The following is a 23,147-nucleotide window of genomic DNA, read 5'->3' on the forward strand; positions in this document are numbered from 1 at the left end:
GAATTCATTAATTCAAGAGGTACAGAAGCACTAGCAGTGTGTACTGGCTACTAGGAAAGGGGCTCATAAGTTCATGTAAAAACAGCCCGAATAGACATCAGAAGGTAATGAGAACATGCTACAAGACCCCATGGTTTGCTAAACCTTCCCCACCAGAACTGAAGGGGGAAATACAGATTCCTAGAAGCTGGGAGACAGAGCAGAAAACTCCATAAAGTCCACTGCGGACATTGCCATGCACTTAGGCACTACAGTGATGGAACTACACAAAACCCTAAGCTAGGTAACTTTCTTTCACTGCCAGCCTGGACCAAGTGTGAACCAAGGGAAAGGTTGTGTGTCCAATTTCTAAGCCCCGGACCCATTCAGTCTCCATACTTCTAAATGGCAAAATCTCTCAGGCTGAGAGAGAAGAAAGTGCTGCTGGCCCACACACAACATATATTGCTCTGACACTTGAATAAGCACTTGTCAGCACCTCAAAATATGTATGATCACACTTTAATTACCCTTCCTATTTTCTATGGCTGTGTTCCAGTAGACAAGCTATCAAAAAGGTGGGCCTTACATTTTGGTTTGATTTCTGGTGACAAGTCTTGTGAGAGTTCTAAAGTCTCAGGTCTTCCAACAGATAGCTCGCCCGCTCTTCCTAGAATCCTTTACCATTGTAGAAGACTATTCCCTTACAACTATCGGAGGGAGAAGTGGTTCTTTAGATAAGGGCTGTCCAAAGCAGGGCTCTGAATACACCATCAGGACCTTGAATACAATCTGCTCTTTCACAGGGAATTAGCATAGTGATTGGCACACATCAATGAAGCCTTCACAATTATATGTGTTTTCAGCAACACAGTATACCAAAAGCAACCGAGGGTCCTGTGGCACCTTTAAGACTAACAGAAGTATTGGGCGCATAAGCTTTCGGGGGTAAGAACCTCACTTCTTCAGATGCAAGTAATGGAAATCTCCAGAGGCAGGTATAAATCAGTATGGAGATAACGAGGTTAGTTCAATCAGGGAGGGTGAGGTGCTCTGCTAGCAGTTGAGGTGTGAACACCAAGGGAGGAGAAGTGAGGTTCTTACCCACGAAAGCTTATGCTCCCAATACTTCTGTTAGTCTTAAAGGTGCCACAGGACCCTCTGTTGCTTTTTACAGATTCAGACTAACACAGCTACCCCTCTGATACAGTATACCAAACTATTTGGAGTTTCCCCACTCCGGTCTTCAGTCCAAGTGGTGCTACCATAAAGTGTTGAGGTCATTACTGATCACAGCAGCCAGTCCTCCTCTGTCAAGCTGATATGAAGTCACTTCAACAGCTGAAGATAGAGGCAGGTATTTGTCTGCTTTATTTTAGTATATCCGCTAGCCACGAGGAGTGAAAAAAAGATGCAGACTTTGTGCTTTCCAGCAGGCAGAAAAGACACTTTTGCTGGAGACACCTCTACATCTTGTCTAGATATAAGAAGATTCTTGTGTTTCATTCTGTTACATTACAAGCACTTTAGAATATAAAATCAGTTTGCCTAAACTGGACTAGAAATAGCTTCCAAAGTTATCAGCAACCTCACTAAAGACCCCTCCCCCTTTTTCTGGGCCTGACCCAGCGATCAATGTGAAACTTATTCATAAAATCTCTTTCAAAAAAAGTTGATAAGATAAGTTGAAAAGATAAGAAGCAGTAGCTCACATTTCAGGTAACTAAAGCCCTTTGAAAGTGAAGCTTCTACAATGGCCATAGCATTCCCTCCTTCCACGGGGCAGCATATACGGCCCTTGTGATTGTATGGGTCCCACTGTCCTTGCTGAACTGCCATCAATTTCATCCTGGTCTAAAACGAAGTTTCTGTACCCAGGTTACATGAGACTTTTATATGTAATCCATTTTATTAGTTTCTTTTTTATTTTACACACAGCCAAATTTAAGAAGTATACTTTCCTATAAGCAGCACAGCTCAAATTCCTTTCTAAAGCCATTATGGCAACGAATACTACCTTCAAAAGGGGAACTCCGTGTAACCAAGCCAGTGTTAAATGCCTATAGCAGCAAACAGATTCAGGCTTGTTAACTCTGGAGTATAGTGATTACCATTTCAGTGTCAACATAACATTGTTCACTGTCACTGGCCATTTTTGTAGAACTATGCTTAATCCAAATATTGCAGTCAGACAACTAGTTGCTCTCAAGCAGTTCAAACTAGAACTCTGATTTCAAAGTAATCTCCAGCCTTGCTCAAAAGAGGGATGGTGGGAAAGAAGAGATGCAATGTATCACCTATCCAGGATCCAAAACTTGAACCGTCTCCCTCCTGGGTTCCTTGGTCCAAAAGACCCATCACCTTCACCAAACACTGAAAGCCTTCAGCACCACCTCATTTTCTACAGCACAGTTTTGTTTTGCAATATAAGAACGTGCAGCACTTAAAAGAACATGGAACTGTGAATAATCTTTAAAAATCCTGATCTGACTGATAACTTTTGTTTAGCTAATAAAATGTTCATGCAAATGTTCTGAGTCGGATAAATTATATAGGACAGTGTCTGAGCATTGACTACATAATTTATTTAAGACTTTTGGGCAAGTGATTACATTAATGCTAAAGAGGATAATGAAATCCCTCATCTGTAATTATTTGTATTTGAGAATACATTTATAATAAAAAAAGCTCAGGGCATTACATCAAAGATTTCTGTCTTTCATGGATAACTGCACATGCTTTTTCTTTCTGCTGTAAGATTCAGATTTAATGTGCCTTATTACTTAGCCAGTAAAATCAGAATGCACTCAAAAATTCGGGAGATTCCCATTGGCCTCTGGAGAATTCCACTGCACAGAGCTCCAAGTGGGGGAAAGATCACCTCATATGGGCGACAAGGACCAGCAACCCAGGCTCTCACAAGGATAAGCAGGGGGTTCAGAGCAGTAGGATGTGCCAGAGATAAGTGCCCGATATGCTGATTCACAGCATCCTCTGAGAAGCCTGCCTCTGCTAATTAGAACTGCCCTCCTTTGGAGCACCAGGGAAGGCAGTGGCTAAGCATTCACATGGGCAGAGAAGGAGGTGGCATTTTGCATCCTCTGCACATCAAGAGGGTTGAATTAAGCAAACAGATAAACATTTTCATTAGAGAGTCAACAAAACATGTCCATTTACACGGTCACAAAGCAAACATGGGTAAGCAGTTAAATGTGAAGAATTGGTCAATAAATTATCTACCACAGAAAATCATCAACTGCAATGACCTAAAGCAGATATCAAACATCTTCCAGCCAGAGACAGAATCCCCCATTTTGTTAGGGAGGAATATAAAATGCCTTATAGAAAAAGATAAGAAAAGGGAATGCGTGGGATAATATGCAAGGGTAATCTACACTAAATACTGGGCAAAGGTCAATTATACAGTTAAAGTTGAATTTGCTTTTCCACTGTAAACCCTGTAGTCAGGAACTAAAAAGTCTTTTGAAGGCGCAGCAGTGCAGTATACCGTTTGCTACCCAGAAGCAATAAAACCTTTAACAATAGTTGAAATAAGTCGTTTCTATTTCGAAAACAAAAGAAAAGCTTCCCCTTTCAGCTTAGTCACTAAGCAGCTGCTGAAGTCAATCCTGTGGATTTTTGAGTGGGCAAGTAAAATGGAATTGTTGAATGATAACCACAAAAGACAATTTAGAAGTTCACTCACGTTACAACAAACATAAGTCTCTGTCTTGTCAGTCTTTTGCAAAACCCTGTAATCTTTGCTTCCAAATTCTCTCAAGGTCTCTCATGAAAACTGCACTGTACACTACTGATAATGTAGCTCATCTGTTCTATACAGAATTCTTCTGGCTTCCGTAGAAATCAACAACCTTATGAATACATGGCTATTCCCATTAATTTTAGGGTATGTCTTCTAAATGAGAAATACTGCAATTGTACTGCAGCTTTTGAATTGCCTTTGTAGAGATCACAACAAAAACCTTTAAGGTTTAAAAAAGGTAAGAAAGCCAGATCCTCCTCTTCATGGTTACACATTTTACAAAATTAAATGGACTTAGAAACGTTAGTGAAATTGGTTACTGTGTGCCAGCAAATCAGAAAGAGGCAAAACAATCTTGGCTCCAGATATATACAAAAAGAATATTTTTATTCAGTATCACAAAAGACCACATATGAACAAAGACCTATTGTGACCTTCTCAATTAAAGAAACTGCAATAAGGCAGTGGCCTACTTAAGGAGCGAAAAACAAATTAAATAATTTGTTCTGAGGAAGAGACAGCAGAGACGTATCAAATTAATCTTCCACCTGCCCCTCCCATTATTGGGGGAAGTTATGGTGTTTGAGCAAGTATTTAAAGAGAAAGTATTTTAGGGAATCTATTCTGAATTGAAGCGTCCAAATGAATTGTTTCCCCCCCACTAGTCCTCTTGCTCTACTTTGATTTTCTTCTTCTTCTTCTTTTTCTCTGTACTCTGCAAAACAAAGGAAATATTTCTATGAACATACGATAACAGAACACCAACAGGAACAGCTAGATAACTTAGGACTTGGATAGTGCTGCTCATATTCACAAAGTGGTTTACAAATGTTAAACTGCCGTTAGGGGCCCACAAACTCATTCATTGCCTGCCCTAGTCTCTTAAAGAAAAGGATGCTCACAGGACTGCAGGAACCATAATTACCTCCAATGCAAAGCAGGCCAAGCTGAAGCCTGCAAACCTGGAGCTCAGCCACAGAACAGACTAATTTCTATGGATTTCACAAAGCAAGACATCCTTTTCTATCCATATGGGAAGAAGTCATCAGCAATAGGGGTCTGCAATTGAGATTCTTCTACAGATGTCAGCATTTAGTGGAACCAAAGCTCATTTGTAAAAATCAAGGGAATGTCCACACTACTTTCTAAACAGTGCTAATTCCATCACTAGCACAGACCAGGGTAACTATTACATGTTATCTGAGGAGTAACATTTATCAAAGGTTCTCAAACTTTTTGGCCCACAACACGGTTGAAAAATCATCCCTTAACTCGCCATAGCCTCCCAATGTACTGTGGCCACAACATTGTGGGCTTGGGGTCACAGAGAGAAAGACTGGAAGCTTCTGGGTGGTGGGGTCTTATAGAAGTGCTATAGAGTGGAGCAGTGGGTGAGTGGTGATGTGGCCTGAAGGAGCCGCTGTTAGCAATGCTTTTTCCTCCCCTCCCTGGCAATCAACATCAAGGATTGGAGAGTTCCATTTTGAGGGGCTGCAGGGCCAGCTTTACAGCCTCCTTGAAATGCTACTACCCCTCCCCTGGAGCTAAGCACTGTGCAGGCAGGGAAGGGGCCTGAGAGGTGCTCTCTCCCTCCTTAAGCATCCACTGTGTTCTAGTGACCCCAGCTTTTAGTACTCAGACAGAGGGGTGCAACCCAACTGGCATTCCCTCCATTTCTGGGTTGCACTCCACAGGTTTACAGTATGGTTTCACTGGCACAGGTCTCAAAAAAATCCGTGTCCAACTTTACGGGAGAAACTGTAGTGAGTCACCACTGCTGGTAGCTCACAATTGTAGCTAGCATTGTAGCAAGACCCCTGGTGGCCCAAAACAGAACACATTTAAAGAATGTGGCATTCATTCAGTGCTTAGGTTTCAGAGTAGCAGCCGTGTTAGTCTGTATCCGCAAAAAGAACAGGAGTACTTGTGGCACCTTAGAGACTAACAAATTTATTAGAGCATAAGCTTTCGTGGACTACAGCCCACTTCTTCGGACTGTAGTCCACGAAAGCTTATGCTCTAATAAATTTGTTAGTCTCTAAGGTGCCCCAAGTACTCCTGTTCTTCATTCAGTGCTTAGTTGTTTGGCAGCCACTCTGTATTGCCTTTTAGGAGATCTTTTGGCTCACTTCAGCAGCCCAGCTGGTGCAGTGAAACGGGATGGTGCAGCCCCAGTGTCGCACAGAAATCTTTCTGAGCTATTAAGGGACATTGCTGAGTGAATACCACTGAGCGGATTGAAGGACACCCTGTCCAGTCTTTAGATAGAGTATAAAGTTAGAGATCGCATTTCAAAATGAGGGTAAGAGAATAGGAAATAGTGGCCTTGGAGACAGTCATGAATTTCCCATGATCCTAATTTGTAAGCTGATCCATCTCATACCCTTCAATATTGAATATTACAAAATAAAAGGGCTGAAGAGAATATAAAACAATAGTCCCCATACACTGAGCTATACAGACATGGGTATTTTTCTCCCCCTCACTGTTTCGGAAAGAAAATATCCTTGCAGATTTCAATGCAACTGATTATTTAGAATGATTCCCATCTCACCTCCACCGCTGCGCTAGTGGATGGCTCTTCAGCCAAAGCTGCCTCTTCCTCAGCTCTCTGTTTTTTTTCCTTTTTCTTTTTCTTCTTTTTGACCGGTTCGCCTTCCTCTATATCTGCCTCTTCTGTATCACAGAAAAGCAAAACATCAGGCTGTCAGTTGTCAAAAGGATTTACGGCAGAATGAAAGCCGTAGCTGCACTGTCTGTGTTTCATGAGAGGATGAAGCTGTGCGTGTTACAGTGCATTCAGGAGTCCTTCATGCAGTTTTACCTCTCCACACCACCTCTCTTTTCTCCCACTCCACTATATCTCCCTTTTTCACATGCCTACTGCCCGCTGGTATCAGGGCTCACAATTCTGCTTAAGACTCAAAATTTCATCAAACAGATTGAGCACAAAGCTACCTACAATTAATTTTCAGTTCTGTCTTCCAACAGAATGTATGGGCAAGTACAGTATCATCTACTATTAATTTATCTCACACACACACACACACCATTTAGCTTTAGGAACCTTGAGATAGAGAAATCAAGCATAAAGCACTATTCATCTGACAGCTTATGCAGCAGAGTCACACTACCACTAAAGCCCCACCTCATTAAATTTCTTTGCTTAACTGAGTCAATCTTGGATACCATGGCCTTTAGCACGCAATGCCTTGTAATGCGTAAACTCATGATGTAGCAACAATACTTCAGTTTCTACCTAACTGGGATGCTGATGTCAGCAGCATTTGTGGCACGTAGTCATGACTCAAAAGAGGAAACAATTAGTACACCACTTCCAAAAATCAGAACATATTCAATATTGAAAGTGAGAAGGTGAATCAAATAACACAAAAAAGAAACATCTCAGACAAAATAAACTGAACAGAGTTGGACACTCCGTTAAACTTACAAAAATGTAGCAGCAGGGTTAACTCTTTCAGACCAGCAGAAGAGTAATATGACACAAAAGAATGTTTTAACATTTGCCTCAAGCGCAAACATAAGATACAAAATTGACTCCAGTTTATAAAATGCCTGATTACATTGTGACAGATTTATGTTGCTAATATGCCTGGGGCTTTAGGTGATTAGGCTGAGGCCGCAGGATTTTTAGGGGAGAAGATGAAGGAGCACACCAAGTAACTAAGTTTAAAGCTTTATTAACCAAATAACAGCGGTGAGTGCTGGATGCACCCCATGTTACTTCGAGGAAGGAAGTTAGTGTTCGAGCCCTAACCCACTTTTATACTTACACATGCACAACCCAAGGCTGGCCAAGCGTGGGTGTAACGTAAGAAGAAGAGGGGGAAGGGCAGACGAGAGTTTTGCCCTGTGCACAGGTTGTTTAGGGTTTGCTGTAAATTTTTGACTTGCTTTAGTTTTTGGGAGGGTTTTAAGCCCTGGGTTTTTTGGGGGGGCGTTTTTGTTTAGGGTCCCTTGTTTTTTATGCACTTTGTATTAGTTTGAACTGGCCTTTTACGGCTTTTTTAGGTTTTTTTAAAAACATATGGACTTTAGGGTTGCGAGGCTGTTTTTTAATTTACTGGCCTTTGCAATTTTTTTAGTTTTACAACCTTGTTAGGTTTGTTTGGCTTGGCTTTTTTTTTTTAATATATAGGCTTTTGGCTGTTTGGCAGGCAGCAGAGAACTGGTTTGTGTGCATTGGCCTTGGGCTGCAATTTTGTTTTTTATTTTTGAGCCTAGCTGGATTGTTGAGTTAACCCTTTCCCCCTTGGCCTTTTGCAACCTGCAAATTGCAACCAGCAAAATAGAACTAAACATGCAGTTTACTAATAAAAATGCTCAAACCCTCATTAGAAGAGGATTCCAGATGAAAGGCCTGGTGTGTACAATAATAAACTGATTCCACAACAGATATGCAGGCCAACATGCAACTAGTGTGTGCATATAATAGAACCTCCTACACAAATGGATAATATATATGTAAAGAGAAGTAACAACATACAAATAATTGTACTCATGCATTTATCTTGCTATACGTTATTTTGAGTCACATTTGCTGTAAGTTTTCATTCTATTGGGATACTGAGCAATGTGCTGTGTGGTTACCTTTGGAAAATAACCTATGTTATTTACTGTGTCATCTGCTTTGAAACACCAACCAAGGGAACTGTCACAAATTTCAATGCAAAATAATGTATTTTGTATTCACAGGTCTTGTAATTTCTCACAGCGAGCAGCAGGATGCCTTAATAAAGACTTAAATTGCTAGTTTCCAACAGAGCTCATCACAAGCTTTCACATGTTCGAACCTGGACAGAATGAGGATAACAGCTCCAGGGAGGCTGTTCTTTCCCTCCAGACCTGGCACTGGCAAGTCACTCAGCCCAGTAGGGTTTCTTTGCAATACAGCAGTTGACAAGAGAGGCAAGAGCCTTTGTCAGCAGGCTCTGAACCAGACTGAACAGCACCCAGAATAGCATAGCTTAACTGATGTACGTACCAGTACCTATACAGTGTAGGGATCAGTACCCTGGGTTCCACCATGAGTGTTTTACCATACAAAAATCTTTAATGCATTTTTACATACCAAGCACTTTGTATACACATCATACTCCACCCACTTCTTCCAGTGTACAGATGACAGGTCAAATAGCATATGATTAAAATGTGCCCTGATAGGGTAGCCCCCATCACTTGAGCCTGCCCTGCAGGGTTAACTCCATTAATTTATTTTAAAAAGATACTTCCCCTTCTTGCAGTACAGGAGTTTTAGTGACAAGCCATAGTTGCACACTATGACCTTTAATGTAAGCTGAACGTTTTACTGGTGGTACTGGTTAGCACTATTAGTGGTCATGTTAGAAGACTAAAACCTCAAGTTATTCTGTCTAATTGATTCATACTGGGTTTCCCACCCCCCCACTTGAAATAGTGGTGTTCAAGGGACAGCATCAACTTATTTTCTAGATGGTTTAAAAAAAAACATTACGTGACTTCAGATACTCTCCCTGCTAATTTTTGAAGGGGTTCCAAACCCTTTGTGTTTAAAAAGCATGTGCACGCCCCTGGTTGCTGTTTGAAAGATCCACGCAAATAGGGAAACACTGAAAGCGACGTCCAAAGTGCTACCAAATGCTCAGAGGAGACAAAATAAATTCTCTTATTTTTGTTACAGAGACATCAGACAAACATGATTTTTAAGTTGGTGTCCCTTTCAGGTTGTAATGCTAAGTTAAAAAAAAACAAAAAAAACCACCTCATTAGAGCACTACAGTTTTTAAAAAAGTTAAAGCCAAGGAACCGAACACATTTGGGGTTTAGGTGTCCAAGTATAGAAATGCAGACTTAAGGCTTTATAAACAGTCCTAGCCTGCCATCCAATGCACTCTTTATGCCACTTAGAACTACCTGCCAAACTTCTCAAGCTACCACTGCCACAACACACGATGGACATGTCGGCTCTTCTGTCATCTACCTGAAAACAGTGAGGTCATGATGTGTCCCTGTTTCGGAGAATTCCACACAGGTTGGTGGATGGCCAGTCCACGGGATGGGGAGGGCGTAAGGAGGATAGCTTATTAAACGTGAGTGGAAAGTAGTAAGAGGTACATCGGGATTGAGAGTAGACTGGTGCTGTGCTAAGTCAAGTTCTATTTCGCAGCGGAATACAAAGGATAAACAGACGTTTGGATGTGAGCAGAATGGTGGCTGGGAAAGGTGTTTGTGAACTACGTAGATACAACGGTAATGTGTGAACCTTGTGAGGTTGTGATTTTAAAGAGTATCAGAGGACAATGAGAAAGGATATATCTGCACATGGATGGTAAGAGATAAATAAGCTCTTCAGATCTGCCCAACTCAGTGTGTACAGCCCCTAGCACAATAGCACCTCAGTCATGACTGGGACATATGGGCACTAAAGTAAGCATAGTACAGCTGGCTTAAAAAGAATTAGAGTTGGGAGAAAGGTCTGGATGGGCAGGGTGCACAGATGTAAAGGGGAAATTTTGTAAACAGCGCAACACACATGTTTATACTGGCCATGAAGTAAGATGTACAGCTGTGTGTTTTGGTGGAGGATAAAAGACACCATGAAGGTGGTTTATGGTACCTCAACTTGGCATTCCTATAACTCAATTTCTCACATCTAACTTCACTTAGGAGTTTGCAGCTCTTCAGATTTTTTTGTTTGTTTGTTTTTTTTGAGTAAATTTTAATGTTTTTTCCTGAACCATTTACACCCTTAATTATAATTTAAGAAAGTTTGTTTGCAGATGATAGCAGCTAGTTAGATTTTTAAGATGTGTGTCTCACCAATGCACCTCTTTATTGGAAAGACAGGACCATATCTCAGCTCTGGACTCTCCAACAAAACCAGGACATCTGACAAAGTTTAACATATGTGCAACGTAACTTTGCCAATCCACTGAACCACGCTGAAATTTGCCCACTACATATGATATTGGTGGTTCCGATTTTCCAAGCTCTCGCCAAAATTAAGCTTTATATATCCCCAAAATGTTAAGAGGCATCAGTGCCCAGTAAGGCCAAATGAATCAAGAGATATGATTCGTAGGCAAAGGTATTTGTGGTATAACCCATTAAAAGACATGCTTATGAGTAAAAAAAACGTTAAACTAATCTTTAAGAACTATACCTGACGAATACGGAATTGGCTGTAGATTTTCTCCTTCTAGGACAGGGGTTCTCAAACGGGGGGTCGGGACCCCTCAGGGGGTCACAAGGTTATTACCTGGGGGGGGGGGGGGGTCGGGAGCTGTCAGCCTCCACCCCAAACCCCACTTTGCCTCCAGCATTTATAATGGCGTTAAGTATATAAAACAATGTTTTTAATTTATTGGGGGGGGGGGGGTCACACTCAAAGGCTTGCTATGTGAATGGGGTCACCAGTACAAAAGTTGTAAGAACCACTGTGCTAAGAGAATTCTTGAGAGAAGTGTCAGCAAGGCACTATGTTTTCTGGGGCAGTTTTGGGGTAGGGAAATAAGTATGAGTGTTTCACATCTAGGTTTATAATGGAAAGTTAGTCTATGGAAACACTTCTGTGCTTATAATAAAGGGTTAATTTGGTGCTGACAACACATTCAGAAGGGTCTCAGAAGAGGTAGTGACTAAAAATGTCCACATACTCCAAAAGGAATTAGGCAAAGAACATTAAAATCATCACAGACCACTCCCATGTGTTCTTATTTCATTACCGTATTAAATATCACAGCAAAAGTCATGATGTGGACCTTTTCCCCAACACTACAGAAAGATACATCTGTACCATGGGAGAGGGTAGCCCCAATCCTCAGCTAGGTTACAGAGCCGGTGAGCCACTCCACCAGTGCAAGATGCCATAAAGCCACCCCCAGGAAAATCACCTTGGCATTAGGGGACCTGAGGATGATGCAAAGCCAGCACAACTGCGCTGAAATCACCCTCACTGTCCAATGTTGGTGCATGGAGAATGGTGGCTGTAGAGGGGGGTTGTGGATTAGGCATCCCTGTAGTGGCCCTGGCTGCTCTTACAGCCTTTGCCAGCCATTGTTTACTCCTGGGGGAATGCTGCGCCACTGCTCAATGCAGAATTTTGCAGAAATTAATGTGCGCACAGAATTTCCCTCCCTCCCCCTACAGAAATGGGCTGCAGAGATGTTGGCTGCCACTAGGGATCACTGGACCAGCAGACCCCAGCTTGGAAATAGAAGACAAGACTGGTGTGAAGGGGAAGGAACTGGAGGGTTCCCAGCATGCCCTGAAGGAAGGAGGTGGCAGCATGCAAGAAACTCTGTACAAGCCTAGGACCCATCATCAGGCTGTTTCTCCCTCAGGATCCCTGGGCTCTGGAGAGTAGAGGGCCGGGAGGGCCCCCCAGCTGGCCTCTAGGGGGTAGAGGGTGTGTCTGGGGTGGGGTGCGGTGCGGCTGTAGTGAAGGTGTACAAGTTTCAGGGCCAGAGGGAAGGCTGCAGCTGGTCTCGGGGGGGGTGGTGGTGGTGGTGGTGAGCGTCTGGGCCAGGGAGGGCCCCACAGCTGGGCTCTGGGGGGATGGGAGGGAGTGTCTGGCTCCTCTGGCTGGGCTCTAGGGAGGAGGGAGCAGGGAAGCAGGAACTGGGTTGTCATAGGAATTTCTTTAACTCTCTACTCCGGGGGGAATTTTTGAAACTGGTGTGGTTATATAGTGTATTTTGACACACAATTTGCAGAATTTTAAAATATTGTGTGCAGAATTTGTAATTTTTTGGCACAGAATTCCCCAGGAGTAAATTATTGTGATTTAGATCATTGCAGCCGACATAACCTGGAGCAGCTCACAGCCAACTCTGGCTCAGGGAAACTCAAAAACAGCATCTCTGTGCTCCTTTACCAGAGCAAGTATCAGGGTAGCTATTTTGAGGTTTTGGAGGAGAGGAAGAAGTAGCTTTTTAGCATAGCTGCCTAGGCAGTTTGCAAAGCAATTCTCAATACAAAAACTAACGATTCCGAAATTACAATCCAAGATCTTTCACAAGGTAACTCAGAGCTGGTAGCTAGCCTATCAAGGTCTATCACTCTAGAATGGAGTGGTTATTTTTAAACACACATACAAATAAACTCCTATTATCTGAAATTCAGATTGTGAAATTCTAAATTGATATTTATCCTGAAATTCTAATCCTCTCCAATTTTGGATATGACCCAAACTATTCGGATAATAGGGGTTTATCCATACTCATAGTAAATGGGATAAACAAGTTAGCACAATGCCAAATTTTTAAATGCGAGAGCCATCTCTTTTCATGATACCAAACAATGTCAGTTAAGGATTAATCTACTCCGCAAGTAATTCTGTAATAGACATTTGAGGCTGCTTTTTTTTTTTTTTTTTTTAAACCTCTTCTGTGTTATGCTTAGAACACCACTGGCCTTTTAGAAATACATATAAAACAAATGCAGTCCAGTTTCAGCCAACAAGATTAAAAAAACCCATGTCAAACTCATGGAAAACAGTTGTGTATTCTGAAAGGCCACTAGATGCCACTCTAATTCCCTTTATACAATGCTCACAGGAAATGATGTTAGACACAAATACAGTAACCAACCTTTAATTTCTACTTTGATCTTCTTTCCTTTCACTGTAACCTCCGTCTCCTCTTCTTCCACCTCTTCAATTTTACGTTTTTTTGGAACAGCAGGGAGTGTAGAGTCACCAGAGGGGTCATATACCTTCACTTCACTGGAATGAAGAAAACTGAGTAAGTTAAGTTGCAAACTTGCAAGGGAAGAAACAGCACTGTAAATAAGATACAATGGTGAAATGCTCACTTTCAAGTCTCTACCAACATCTCCTCACTGTATGATTTTCAATGGAGACAGCACAGCTGATGGGAAGTGAAGGATCATTGGTGGCCTGGTTTCCATTTACCGAGAAACAAACGAACACAGGAGCTGTATTCTACGTAGTACAATTGAGAAACAAGTAGTATCTTGTACTGGACCAACTTCTGTTGGTGAGAGAGACAAGTGTTTGAGCTACATAGAGCTCTTCTTCTGTGTCACTCAAAAGTGGGTCTCTTTCGCCAACAGAAGTTGGTCCAGTAAAAGATATCCTGGCACCAACCAGGCTACATCTCCACTGAAAACAGAGTACAACTGTCACATCTGCACAGAAAAGCCAGTTCAGGTGTTGAATTTTACTTTTTATTATAAGGGTCATTGTAATCAAGATTTCAATTCTATTATAGTCTGAGACCACATGTCATCCATTATGTTGCTCTCTCCACAGCTGAGCCCGAAGAATTGTTTCCTTCAAGAGGGTGTGGCCAGGTGCACAAGCATAACATAAGAACGGCCATATTGGGTCAGACCAATAGTCAATCTAGCCCAGTATCCTGTCTTCCGACTGTGGCTAATGCCAGATGCTACAGAGTAAGTGAACAGAACAGGGCAATTATCAAGTGATCCGTCCGCTGTTGTCCACTCCCAGCTTCTAGCATTCAGATGCTTAGGGACATCCAGAGCATGGGGTTGCATCCATGACCATCTTGGCTAACAGCCAATTCTTTTTTGATCCCAGTTATAGTTTGGCCTTCACAAAATCCTCTGGGAATGAGTTCCACAGGTTGACTGTGTGTTGTGTGAATTAGTACTTCCTTTTGTTTTAAACCTGCTGTGTATTAATTGCATTGGGTAACCCCTGAGTCTTGTTGTATGTGAAGGGGTAAATAATGCTTCTTATTCACTTTCTCGACACCATTCAGGATTTTATAGACCTCTCTCATATACCCCTCTCAGAAAAGTCGTCTCTTTTCTAAGATGAACAGTCCCAGTCTTTTTAATATCTCCTCATATGGAGGCTGTTCCATACCCCTAATCATTTTTGTTGTTCTTCTCTGTAACTTTTCCAATTCGAATGCATCTTTTTTGAGATGGGACGATATGGCGGGGTGTACTTGCCCTTCACTGGAGAGGAAGGGGCAGCACTCTAGCAGCAGAAGCCACGCCCTCTCAACCCTGCTGGGCGTGCTCCAGCTGCTGCTGCAGTATAAAAAGGGAGCAGCCTAGCTCAGTCTGGGCTGACCAAGGAGGAAGGATGCACCACGTCAGCTCCATCTGAGGAGCAGCCAGGATCCCGGACACTGGGAGCAGGAAATGCCAAGGCCCAGGCAGGTGCCCAGGTACCTGAGGATGTCCCAGGGAGATTGCAGTCACCACCCAAGGAGCCCAGAGACGAGGACACTGTGACTTCAACTGCAGGAGTCACGGTAGGTAGTAGCCCAGGGAGGGACCAGCCAGTGTCTCTGCAGCAGTAGGCATGTTGCAGACAGATTCCCTGCCAGCTTAGTGGCAAACCCATTCGCCATTACCAGGGCCCTGGGCTGGGACTCTGTGTAGTAGGGGGGCCTGCATGCCCCTACCCCAGCTGCCCTAGTTGGGGGGCAGCCTACCAAACCCCTGCCTACCTACTCTGGCCATTAGGCCACGCTTCCCTACAACCAAGGTGTGTTTAACTGGCTCTATCTATTAGGTTGCACTGCCCTGCAGACAAGGGGAGTCCCATTGATGCTGGCCATCAGTCCATGCAGCCCAGAAGCCGAAGGCAGCCATATTGACTTAACTGCGGGGCGACCATGCCCTTGCCCCACCCCCAGGGTGACGGGGTGTACTTGCCCTGCAAAAGACTACCACAACTGCACGCTGTATTCAAGGTGTGGGGTACCATGGATTTATATAGTGGCATTATATTTACTGTCTTCTTATCCATTCCTTTCCTTATGGTTCTTAACACTGTTAGCTTTTTTGACTGCTGCTACACATTGAGCAAATGTTTTCAGAGAACTATTCACAATGACTCCAAGATATCTTTTGGGAATGGTAACAGTTAGTGTAGACCCATCTTTTTGTACATATAGCCGGGATTATGTTTTCAAATGTGAATTAAGTCTGTAGACCAGGCACTGAGACCCGCTGCTGCAAGTTTTAAAATGCAGTATAGATATCCCCTGCAATTCAGAAAGTCTACTCAACAGCATGCAAAAGCCAGATTTTTTTAAAGGCACAAGAGGCAGCTGGATATCTAATTCTGATTTTTGTCTTGGGAATTCTGCTCTCAAGTGTCTTAGGGTATGTCTACATTGCATTTTAAAAGCAGAGAGTCTCAGAGCCTGAGTCTACAGACTAGGACTCATGCTATAGTGCTAAAGACAGCTGTGCAGACGTTTGGGCTTGGGCTGGAGCTCAGCCACTGAAACGCAAGGAGAGGGTGCGTTTCGGAGCCCAAGCTGCAACATGTAAACTGCTGTTTTTATCACAGACACAGTGGCCCAAGTCTGTAGACCCAGGTTCTGAGACTCGCTGCCACAAGTTTTAAAAACGCAGTGTAGACATACCGAGACTCCTCCTTTGTTCAGTTCCAGCATCTTCTGAAACCTTCCCAGCTCTAGCCACCCTCATTAGCATGCCCCCACCTCAGCACTCTGCTCACTCCTCTATTCAGACTTCCTTCAATATCGCAACATCTGTTCCAGGCTCTGAGGCAGTTAAAAGCTTGTCCCATCCAATGACAGCTACTTGCTAAGGCACGGTCTCTGGCATCAGTTAAGAATAGTATTTCTACTGAAGCAAAGGAGTTTTAAATATAGATCCTACTAACAATCAGAATATTTTATGGGTATGCATATACTGCTTCAGTAGTGGTGACAGGAGGAGAGCACCACCACAGTAATCCTCCTTTTGGTCATCACTGAAATACTATTGATGATCAAAGCTGCTACTTTCCTACCAGAAGTGGCCATCTTGTTGAAAACTCAGAAATATTGATTTCTACAGTTTATTTGTGGTAAAATGTACATCTCACCTTTTCTATTCCTGACTGCTAAACTGAGCCACACAGATCGGAAATTATCTTTAGTCCGCTCTCCTTTTAAGCCTAGAGTTCCATTTGTTAGTGCTGAAATGTTCTGCACACACGTGCAGTCAGGAAGTCAGGACTCCCCAAGTCAACAGGCTGAGGATATACAAGTATCAGACCACCTTCCTACTCTCCACCCAAAAAGCCACTGATGCTCCACCTGCTGCCATTTCAAAGCTTTTCTATACATAAAACCCCGCCATAAATCACGTCATGAAACCAATCTACATCACTGAACGTTTTTGAAGATTTCTCCTGGGAGTTTTGTGCCTGGCATTTTCTAGAATGAAATTGTCAAAGGAAATTTCTAGTGTGGCTTTCAAACGTGTTATGGGGGGAAAAAAGCTTACCTAAACCCTGTATTTCTAAAATTTTAAATAATTCTGACTAGCATGAAATAAAATAGCTAGTCATTGATCCTAAGAATACCCAATGTTCTCTCAGAGGATGTCTCAGCAACCCATTCTCAGAAAGTTAGGACAGTTACCCTAATCTACCTGTTTTACTCTGCCACAATTGTGTTAAATGAAATAAAAGTAGGTGGTACTTAGTAATGGGCATGTTGCCAGTATTTAAGTGCATGAAAAATGTTTCCTGGAACTGAAGTCAACAGAAATCAAAACCCAAGTCTCAGGGTGATAAAAATAAAGTTATACAGTGCCAAGCTGAACAGAAAACTACCCACCTCTTGTGCTGATATTTGTCTGCCCTGGCCAAGGCCTTTCCTGTGCCACTTATTCTTCTTATCTAGGACAAAAATTTAGATGTGAAAAACAAATTACTCATAACGGAAACAGTTTAGAACAAACTCCACAGCCCTTGAAAGGAATTAAAATGGCAAAGACAGGCATGCAATGCCTGGCAAAAAAGACACATGCTCTTAGCTGCCAGAGAAGTATAACTGAACAATATTTATTTTTGGGGCAAACTCATGAGAGGGGTCTTAATCTGGATTTAGAAACATAGGTGTCAAGTGCACTGTATTTCTAACCGTTTAAGGTTCCCTTTTTGTAATTTACAAGAAATGTCAATACTGAAGCTTGTGTAGTAGAATGTCTAAGCTTTAAAGGCTGCAGCCACTGGAGCTAAACAGGACCACGTACTTGGAGCAGGGTGGATACTCCACCCAGAAGAGGGCAATGATACCGACACAAGTGCAACATATTACGTAGACAGATGCAATACTGGTGTGGGGAGGCAGGTGCTTAGTACTTGGTGATGGGAGAAGAACGGAGCACTTTGCATCCTCTTTGGCTGACAATGGCTCTCTGTTTACTGGCTCCAGAGGGAGCTCTTGTGGACTACACGTATCGTTGATCAAAGTGGGCAATATTAGAAGGGAAGAATCCTTAAAGCTCCAGGGAGCTTACTTCCCAGACACAGAAATGCCACAAAATATCAAGCAACCACAGCATCTATGTCAGTGGAACGTATGTCTGCATCTCACTCATGCTCCCAATCAGAATTGAGGTTTCACATTGACATCTAAATGTAGATATGGAATGAGGGAAAGCTAATGCAAGTGGTGGCCTATGAATGCAGGGATGGGCTCACCCTGAAGTCCCCCACTTTCTGTCCCAGTCTAGGCCAGGGAAAAGTATGGCAAGGGAAAGTACCACAATCTTATGCAGGGAAGAGGAGTTGGGAGAAGTGCCTTCTCAGAACCTCACCCCTCACATAAAAGAAACAGAATGAAAGTCTCCTCTCTCCTGGATATCTTTAATTATCTTTTCAACACTGCATCCCAGGCTCACCCCTTTCTCTTCCAAGTGTCTCATTCTAGTCTCTACTTTTAATCTGTTTTCAGCTCCCATTTCAGCACTGGAGTCTTCTCCAAGGGCATCATAACGAATAGTCAATGCAGTTTTGGCTGCTAGCATTCGAGAGATCTGGAAAAAGAGGTGAGAGTGTTAAATGCTAAGATGGGACACAAGGTAGTGATTCACTATGTACTCAGATCTGCAAATCATCTCAAGAAATAAGAGAATGAAATGACCCTTAGTAGTAGCACTTAGCCCTGAAAATAAGTAGTACATCCCATTCAGCCACTTCAGTGTTAAGATTTTTTGATATGGTAACTTTACTTCACCATCCACCCTTCTCACATCAGGCCAACTTGACATATACACTGGAAGCTATCTGCCTTTAAGAACCGATTGAAGAACTTTTTCCTCAATGTGAAAACACGTTCAAAGTCATGTTACAAAAAACACCTTTAAAATTCCTCATATCCTTTAAATATAAGCTGCTTGTTCCAATATGGAGTAGAAGCCTATGATTTCAAGGATTTCCTCCTCTGAAATTGAGGAAGCCTAATGTAATCTTCGTGTATTTTACTAACAGCAAAGAAATTTAACGCGTCTTAAGAAAGTTTGATACCCAGTGCTCATCACATAATCCAGCAGGATTTTGTCACTCAAGTTATCACTCAGACTTTTGCACTGACAACTCTATTCCCTTTTTCTAATAGGAAAAAAAGTGACAGCTGACTGCAAGATCTGTGGTGTGGTGGTATTCTGCACACCATCACAAAAGAAAGTAGTATAGCAAGCAGTGGAAAAATCCCTATCAGGACTCTTAAAGTTATCCATCTAATCTCCACAGACATTCACCTGTATCGGAAAAAGCTAATTAGCAAGATAAATCATTTCAGCAACTCACCTTTCCTTTGTTTTTTGCAGTAGTTTGTCCCACAAGGGAAGCATGATAAATCAGGCCAAACTTGGGTGTGTCCCGTTTAGTCTTCAGGGCTCTAAAAAGTGCTTTTTCAGCACCCAAAATCTGAACAGTGGAAGCTGGGTGTTTAGCCAGATTCAAAAGGGAACCTAGGGCAGAAAAAGTCACAGCATTATCAGTTTAATCAGAATATGAACAGCCTAAGGGTATGCCTATGCTCAAATAAAATACCAGTGGCTGGCCTGAGTAAGCTAACTTGGGCTGCTGGGCTACACAAATGCAGTACAGATGTTCGGGCTCGGGCTGCAACCTGGGCTCTGAAACCCCGTGGGACCCAGCACCCAGGCTCCAGCCGAGCCCAAACATCTACGCTGCAATTTTATAGCCCTGCAGCCTGACCCCCACGAACTCAAGTCAGCTGACCCAGGCCAGCCACTGGTATTTTATTGCCGTGTGGACATACCTTTACAAGTCTGAGACCGATACTAGGAAATGAGGGAAGGTAGGAGACAAGTTTCAAGCTTTGATGGTGGAGGATTTATAAGATGATTTACCTTAGTTTCGAGGCGGAGGGGAAGTGGTGTTGATCCTCTACTACTTAAGTAACAATGCTTAAGACCAATTCTGTATCTCCAGGTTTCATTTGGAAAGGAGGTGGGAAGACTGACTTGACACAAAACATCCCACTGGATTAATGGGTAGTGCTGACTGCACTCTGCAGTAAGAATGCTGACAGCACAATCTGTAGGCTGGCACTACACTTTGAGAAGGTGAGATAAACCTAACACTTTTCAAGTCAGTCTGACATCAATTTAAGCCCAACCTCCTAACAGATTAACTCAGATGTGACCAAACTGTTGGCAACAGGCTCAGAAAACGTCTCAGAAGAGGTAGTGACTTAAGTTGCCCTCATGTTCTGAAAAGAAGTCAGGCAAACTGAAAAATGAATCATCGACTACTTCTGTGCTCGTGCCAATATTCTGACATCACACTAGGTTCTTCTGGCTTTCAGCAAAATGTTTTACGTCAAGAGCTTAGCACAAATCTTTCAACTGACCAGGTCCTTAGGGAAAGCTGTTGATGGACTGATCTTGTGAAGCCAGTTCACATCTAACTTGCTATATACTGATCAAAGTGACCTACCTGCATGAGCAATAAGCCTCGCTCCAACTAATTCCCCGACCATAACAGTGAGGTTAGGTGCAATGGCCATCATTCTGTTCTTGAGATAGTCATACAGCTGCGTTCGATACTCTGAGATCTCAATCACCTGGCACAGACAGAGTGGAAGATCAGGTTAAAGCAATCTAACAGCTAACAACCAACTGTAAAAGCATTCATGTGTGTGTCAAGCACCAAGGATTGCAGTCAGGAGGCTGTTAGTGAATTTGTAATTGTATTACTGAATTATAATTGTATAATTCAAATTTATAATGTGAGTGAATTATAGCAGACTGAAATGTAACAGGGTGTGAAATCCTAACAGCCAAAAGTGAGGTTTACCTGAAAGCTTTATATGGGCAGCTTCATAGCAGATCCATAAGAATACAATGCATAGGATTTGTATTTCTCTTCACTATGCTACTACTAGCAGTAAAACCCCAATATGCCAAGTACAGTGAAGGACAATTACTGAGGCTATTTTCTGTAATACAAAACCTGGAACATTCCGTTTTAACACAAATATCTGTACCCATTCTCTTAAGACAGGATATTCTTTACTTCAAAGACTGTTAGACACAAAAAATTAAAGTGTATCAATGGTCAGTCAGCGTGATGCAGCAGACTGAGTTTGGGATTAAGAGCCAGGAACGCTCTACTGCTCATCCTACCACTGTCACTGAATGGGAGCAACATTAACGCTCTTGGCCTCAGTTTTCCATCTACAAAATGGGGCTAGCACTACACTTTTATAAAGCATTTTGAAACGGAGATGAAAGGGGCTATTTAAACGTAGAATTTACATAGCATACTTCTTTCTAAGGATCTCCAAGCACTTTTTAATTAATATATGTTAGCCTTCCTCTCACAATCATACCCAATAACCTCCGTCTCCTCTCCATGTCAGCAATCCAAGATGGCATCAGATGAGGTAGTGACTGTGCGCCCTCATGTTTGTACATCAGGCGAGCAACAATACAGGAATCATCACTGCCATTAAGAAAGTGTGCTGGAGCAACCATAGGCAAACAGCTGTCTGCAGAAGAAGCAGCCCACATTGCTCCACATCTTAAACTAAAGCTCTAAATGTATATATACCTGGTCACAGAGATGCAGTATATTGTTTATGTCTTCTTCTGATACTTCTGTCCCCATGGAGATCTCTGCAGCAGCCTTCACATCCTCATCAATCTCCTCTGGCAGAACTTCCGAGAGGTCGGAGGTAGAAAAGTTTCTTCTGTCTCCTGCAGGACAAGATTGAAGGTGGGGAGAAAAGGAGAAAGATGATCAAGTAAATCAAAAACAGAGAGAGTATAAAGAGGTAAGAGCCAACTGTGGCAACATGGAAACACCTACCCATTAGGGAGGAATAATCAATTGCACAAATACAAAAGAGAAAATGACTGCCTAGGAATAAGTACTGCAGAAAAGGATCTAGGGGGTTCTAGTGGATCACAAACAAAACATGAGACAACCATGTAATACTATTGCTAAAAAGCAAGCATCATTCTTAAATGTATTAGAAGGAGTGTTGTAAGCAAGGCAGGAGAAGTAATTCTTTCACTCTACTGATAAGGCCTCAACTGGAGTATTGTTTGTCCAGTTCTTTACTGAATTATGGTGCCAAGATGTGGACAAATTGGAGAAAGCCCAGAAGAGAGCAACAAAAATTAAAGAAAACATGACCTACAAGAAACAATTAAGTTCCTCTCTGAACTGCAAAGCTACCACATCACTGTACAAATCAACAGGGAAAAAAACATGCCTAGATGTTGAAATGCAGATGTCCACAAGATTAGACCTAGTGTTACTTCTGTTCCAAGGAGTAAATATAAGCCAGCTGTGGTCTCAGGAAACACCAAAAAACACTAAATGTTTCTCTCTATATATCAGTTTTAAGCAATAATTCCTAAACTGTGGTCTGTGGACTAACGGTGGTCTATAGAGCACTTGCTAGTGGTCCCGGGAGAGCTGGCCAGTGCTAGCTCTCCTTGTTTCCAACTGCTAGATTACAACAAACTATTGCCAAATTATATTACTTTCCTAACATCAATTTCCCACATAAGCATTTTCTAGAGTGTCACTGAGATGATACAGGATTGTGAACACGTGAAATGGCCTGCACGTTAGTGAACAGCAGGAAATCTGGCCCACAATGCATTACTGAGTTGCGATTGATACTAATACTCAACAGTCTCCCATGCATGCTCAAAATTGTTACTCACCAACTTTCCGCACACATTTACAGTATGTTAGGTTATCTGCGACGATTTTGCCTAGTTCAGGGAAGTGCCAGCCATACCATTCCCTACAGCGCATGATATAGTTATTCAGCTCTTTATCTAGGTCGTCAAGAAGGGCTGCAGACAGGACAGACATGTTAAAGAAAAAGTATAGTTTAAAGGGGAACATTTTAAAGTCAGATGTAATGAACACTGCAAATGGAAATATCAAGGTATTTTTCCACAATGTTTCCTTTGCACAAATACAAACACCAATGTACTGTGACAAGGTTGGTCGTTATTTTATTTTAAAATCATTGAAGGATTTGTTTCAGTGAAGAAATGTACTTTGCAAACAAAATAGATCAAATTACACACTACGTTAAAAGAACATCAAGGTTGCATAGTCAAACACTCAAAAGTTAGGACATGCCAGAATTAAGGATGC

General features: G+C 42.3%; 1 protein-coding gene and 3 non-coding genes across 4 annotated transcripts in view; all 4 read right to left on the reverse strand.

The window, feature by feature from the left end:
- Nucleotides 1–4,102: 4,102 nt before the first annotated feature.
- NOP58 (NOP58 ribonucleoprotein) overlaps nt 4,103–23,147 on the reverse strand; it is a 34,493-nt gene continuing 15,448 nt past the window's right edge. The window contains exons 7-15 of the mRNA XM_054044247.1: nt 22,703–22,837; nt 21,576–21,721; nt 20,460–20,586; nt 19,302–19,465; nt 18,395–18,529; nt 17,326–17,387; nt 13,333–13,466; nt 6,297–6,418; nt 4,103–4,457 (exon numbers count right to left, since the gene is read on the reverse strand). Coding sequence (XP_053900222.1) covers nt 4,404–4,457; nt 6,297–6,418; nt 13,333–13,466; nt 17,326–17,387; nt 18,395–18,529; nt 19,302–19,465; nt 20,460–20,586; nt 21,576–21,721; nt 22,703–22,837 — 1,079 coding nt within the window. The 3' untranslated portion in view covers nt 4,103–4,403. The remainder of the gene's footprint in view (nt 4,458–6,296; nt 6,419–13,332; nt 13,467–17,325; nt 17,388–18,394; nt 18,530–19,301; nt 19,466–20,459; nt 20,587–21,575; nt 21,722–22,702; nt 22,838–23,147) is intronic.
- LOC128845824 (small nucleolar RNA SNORD11) lies at nt 11,359–11,442 on the reverse strand. Its single transcript, XR_008446737.1, has one exon. It is a non-coding gene; the product is annotated as a small nucleolar RNA SNORD11 (small nucleolar RNA).
- On the reverse strand, nt 20,193–20,277 carry LOC128845823 (small nucleolar RNA SNORD11). Its single transcript, XR_008446736.1, has one exon. It is a non-coding gene; the product is annotated as a small nucleolar RNA SNORD11 (small nucleolar RNA).
- On the reverse strand, nt 21,392–21,476 carry LOC128845825 (small nucleolar RNA SNORD11B). Its single transcript, XR_008446738.1, has one exon. It is a non-coding gene; the product is annotated as a small nucleolar RNA SNORD11B (small nucleolar RNA).

This window comes from Malaclemys terrapin, chromosome 11 (assembly GCF_027887155.1).
Source record: "Malaclemys terrapin pileata isolate rMalTer1 chromosome 11, rMalTer1.hap1, whole genome shotgun sequence".
Classification (NCBI taxonomy): Eukaryota; Metazoa; Chordata; order Testudines; family Emydidae; genus Malaclemys; species Malaclemys terrapin.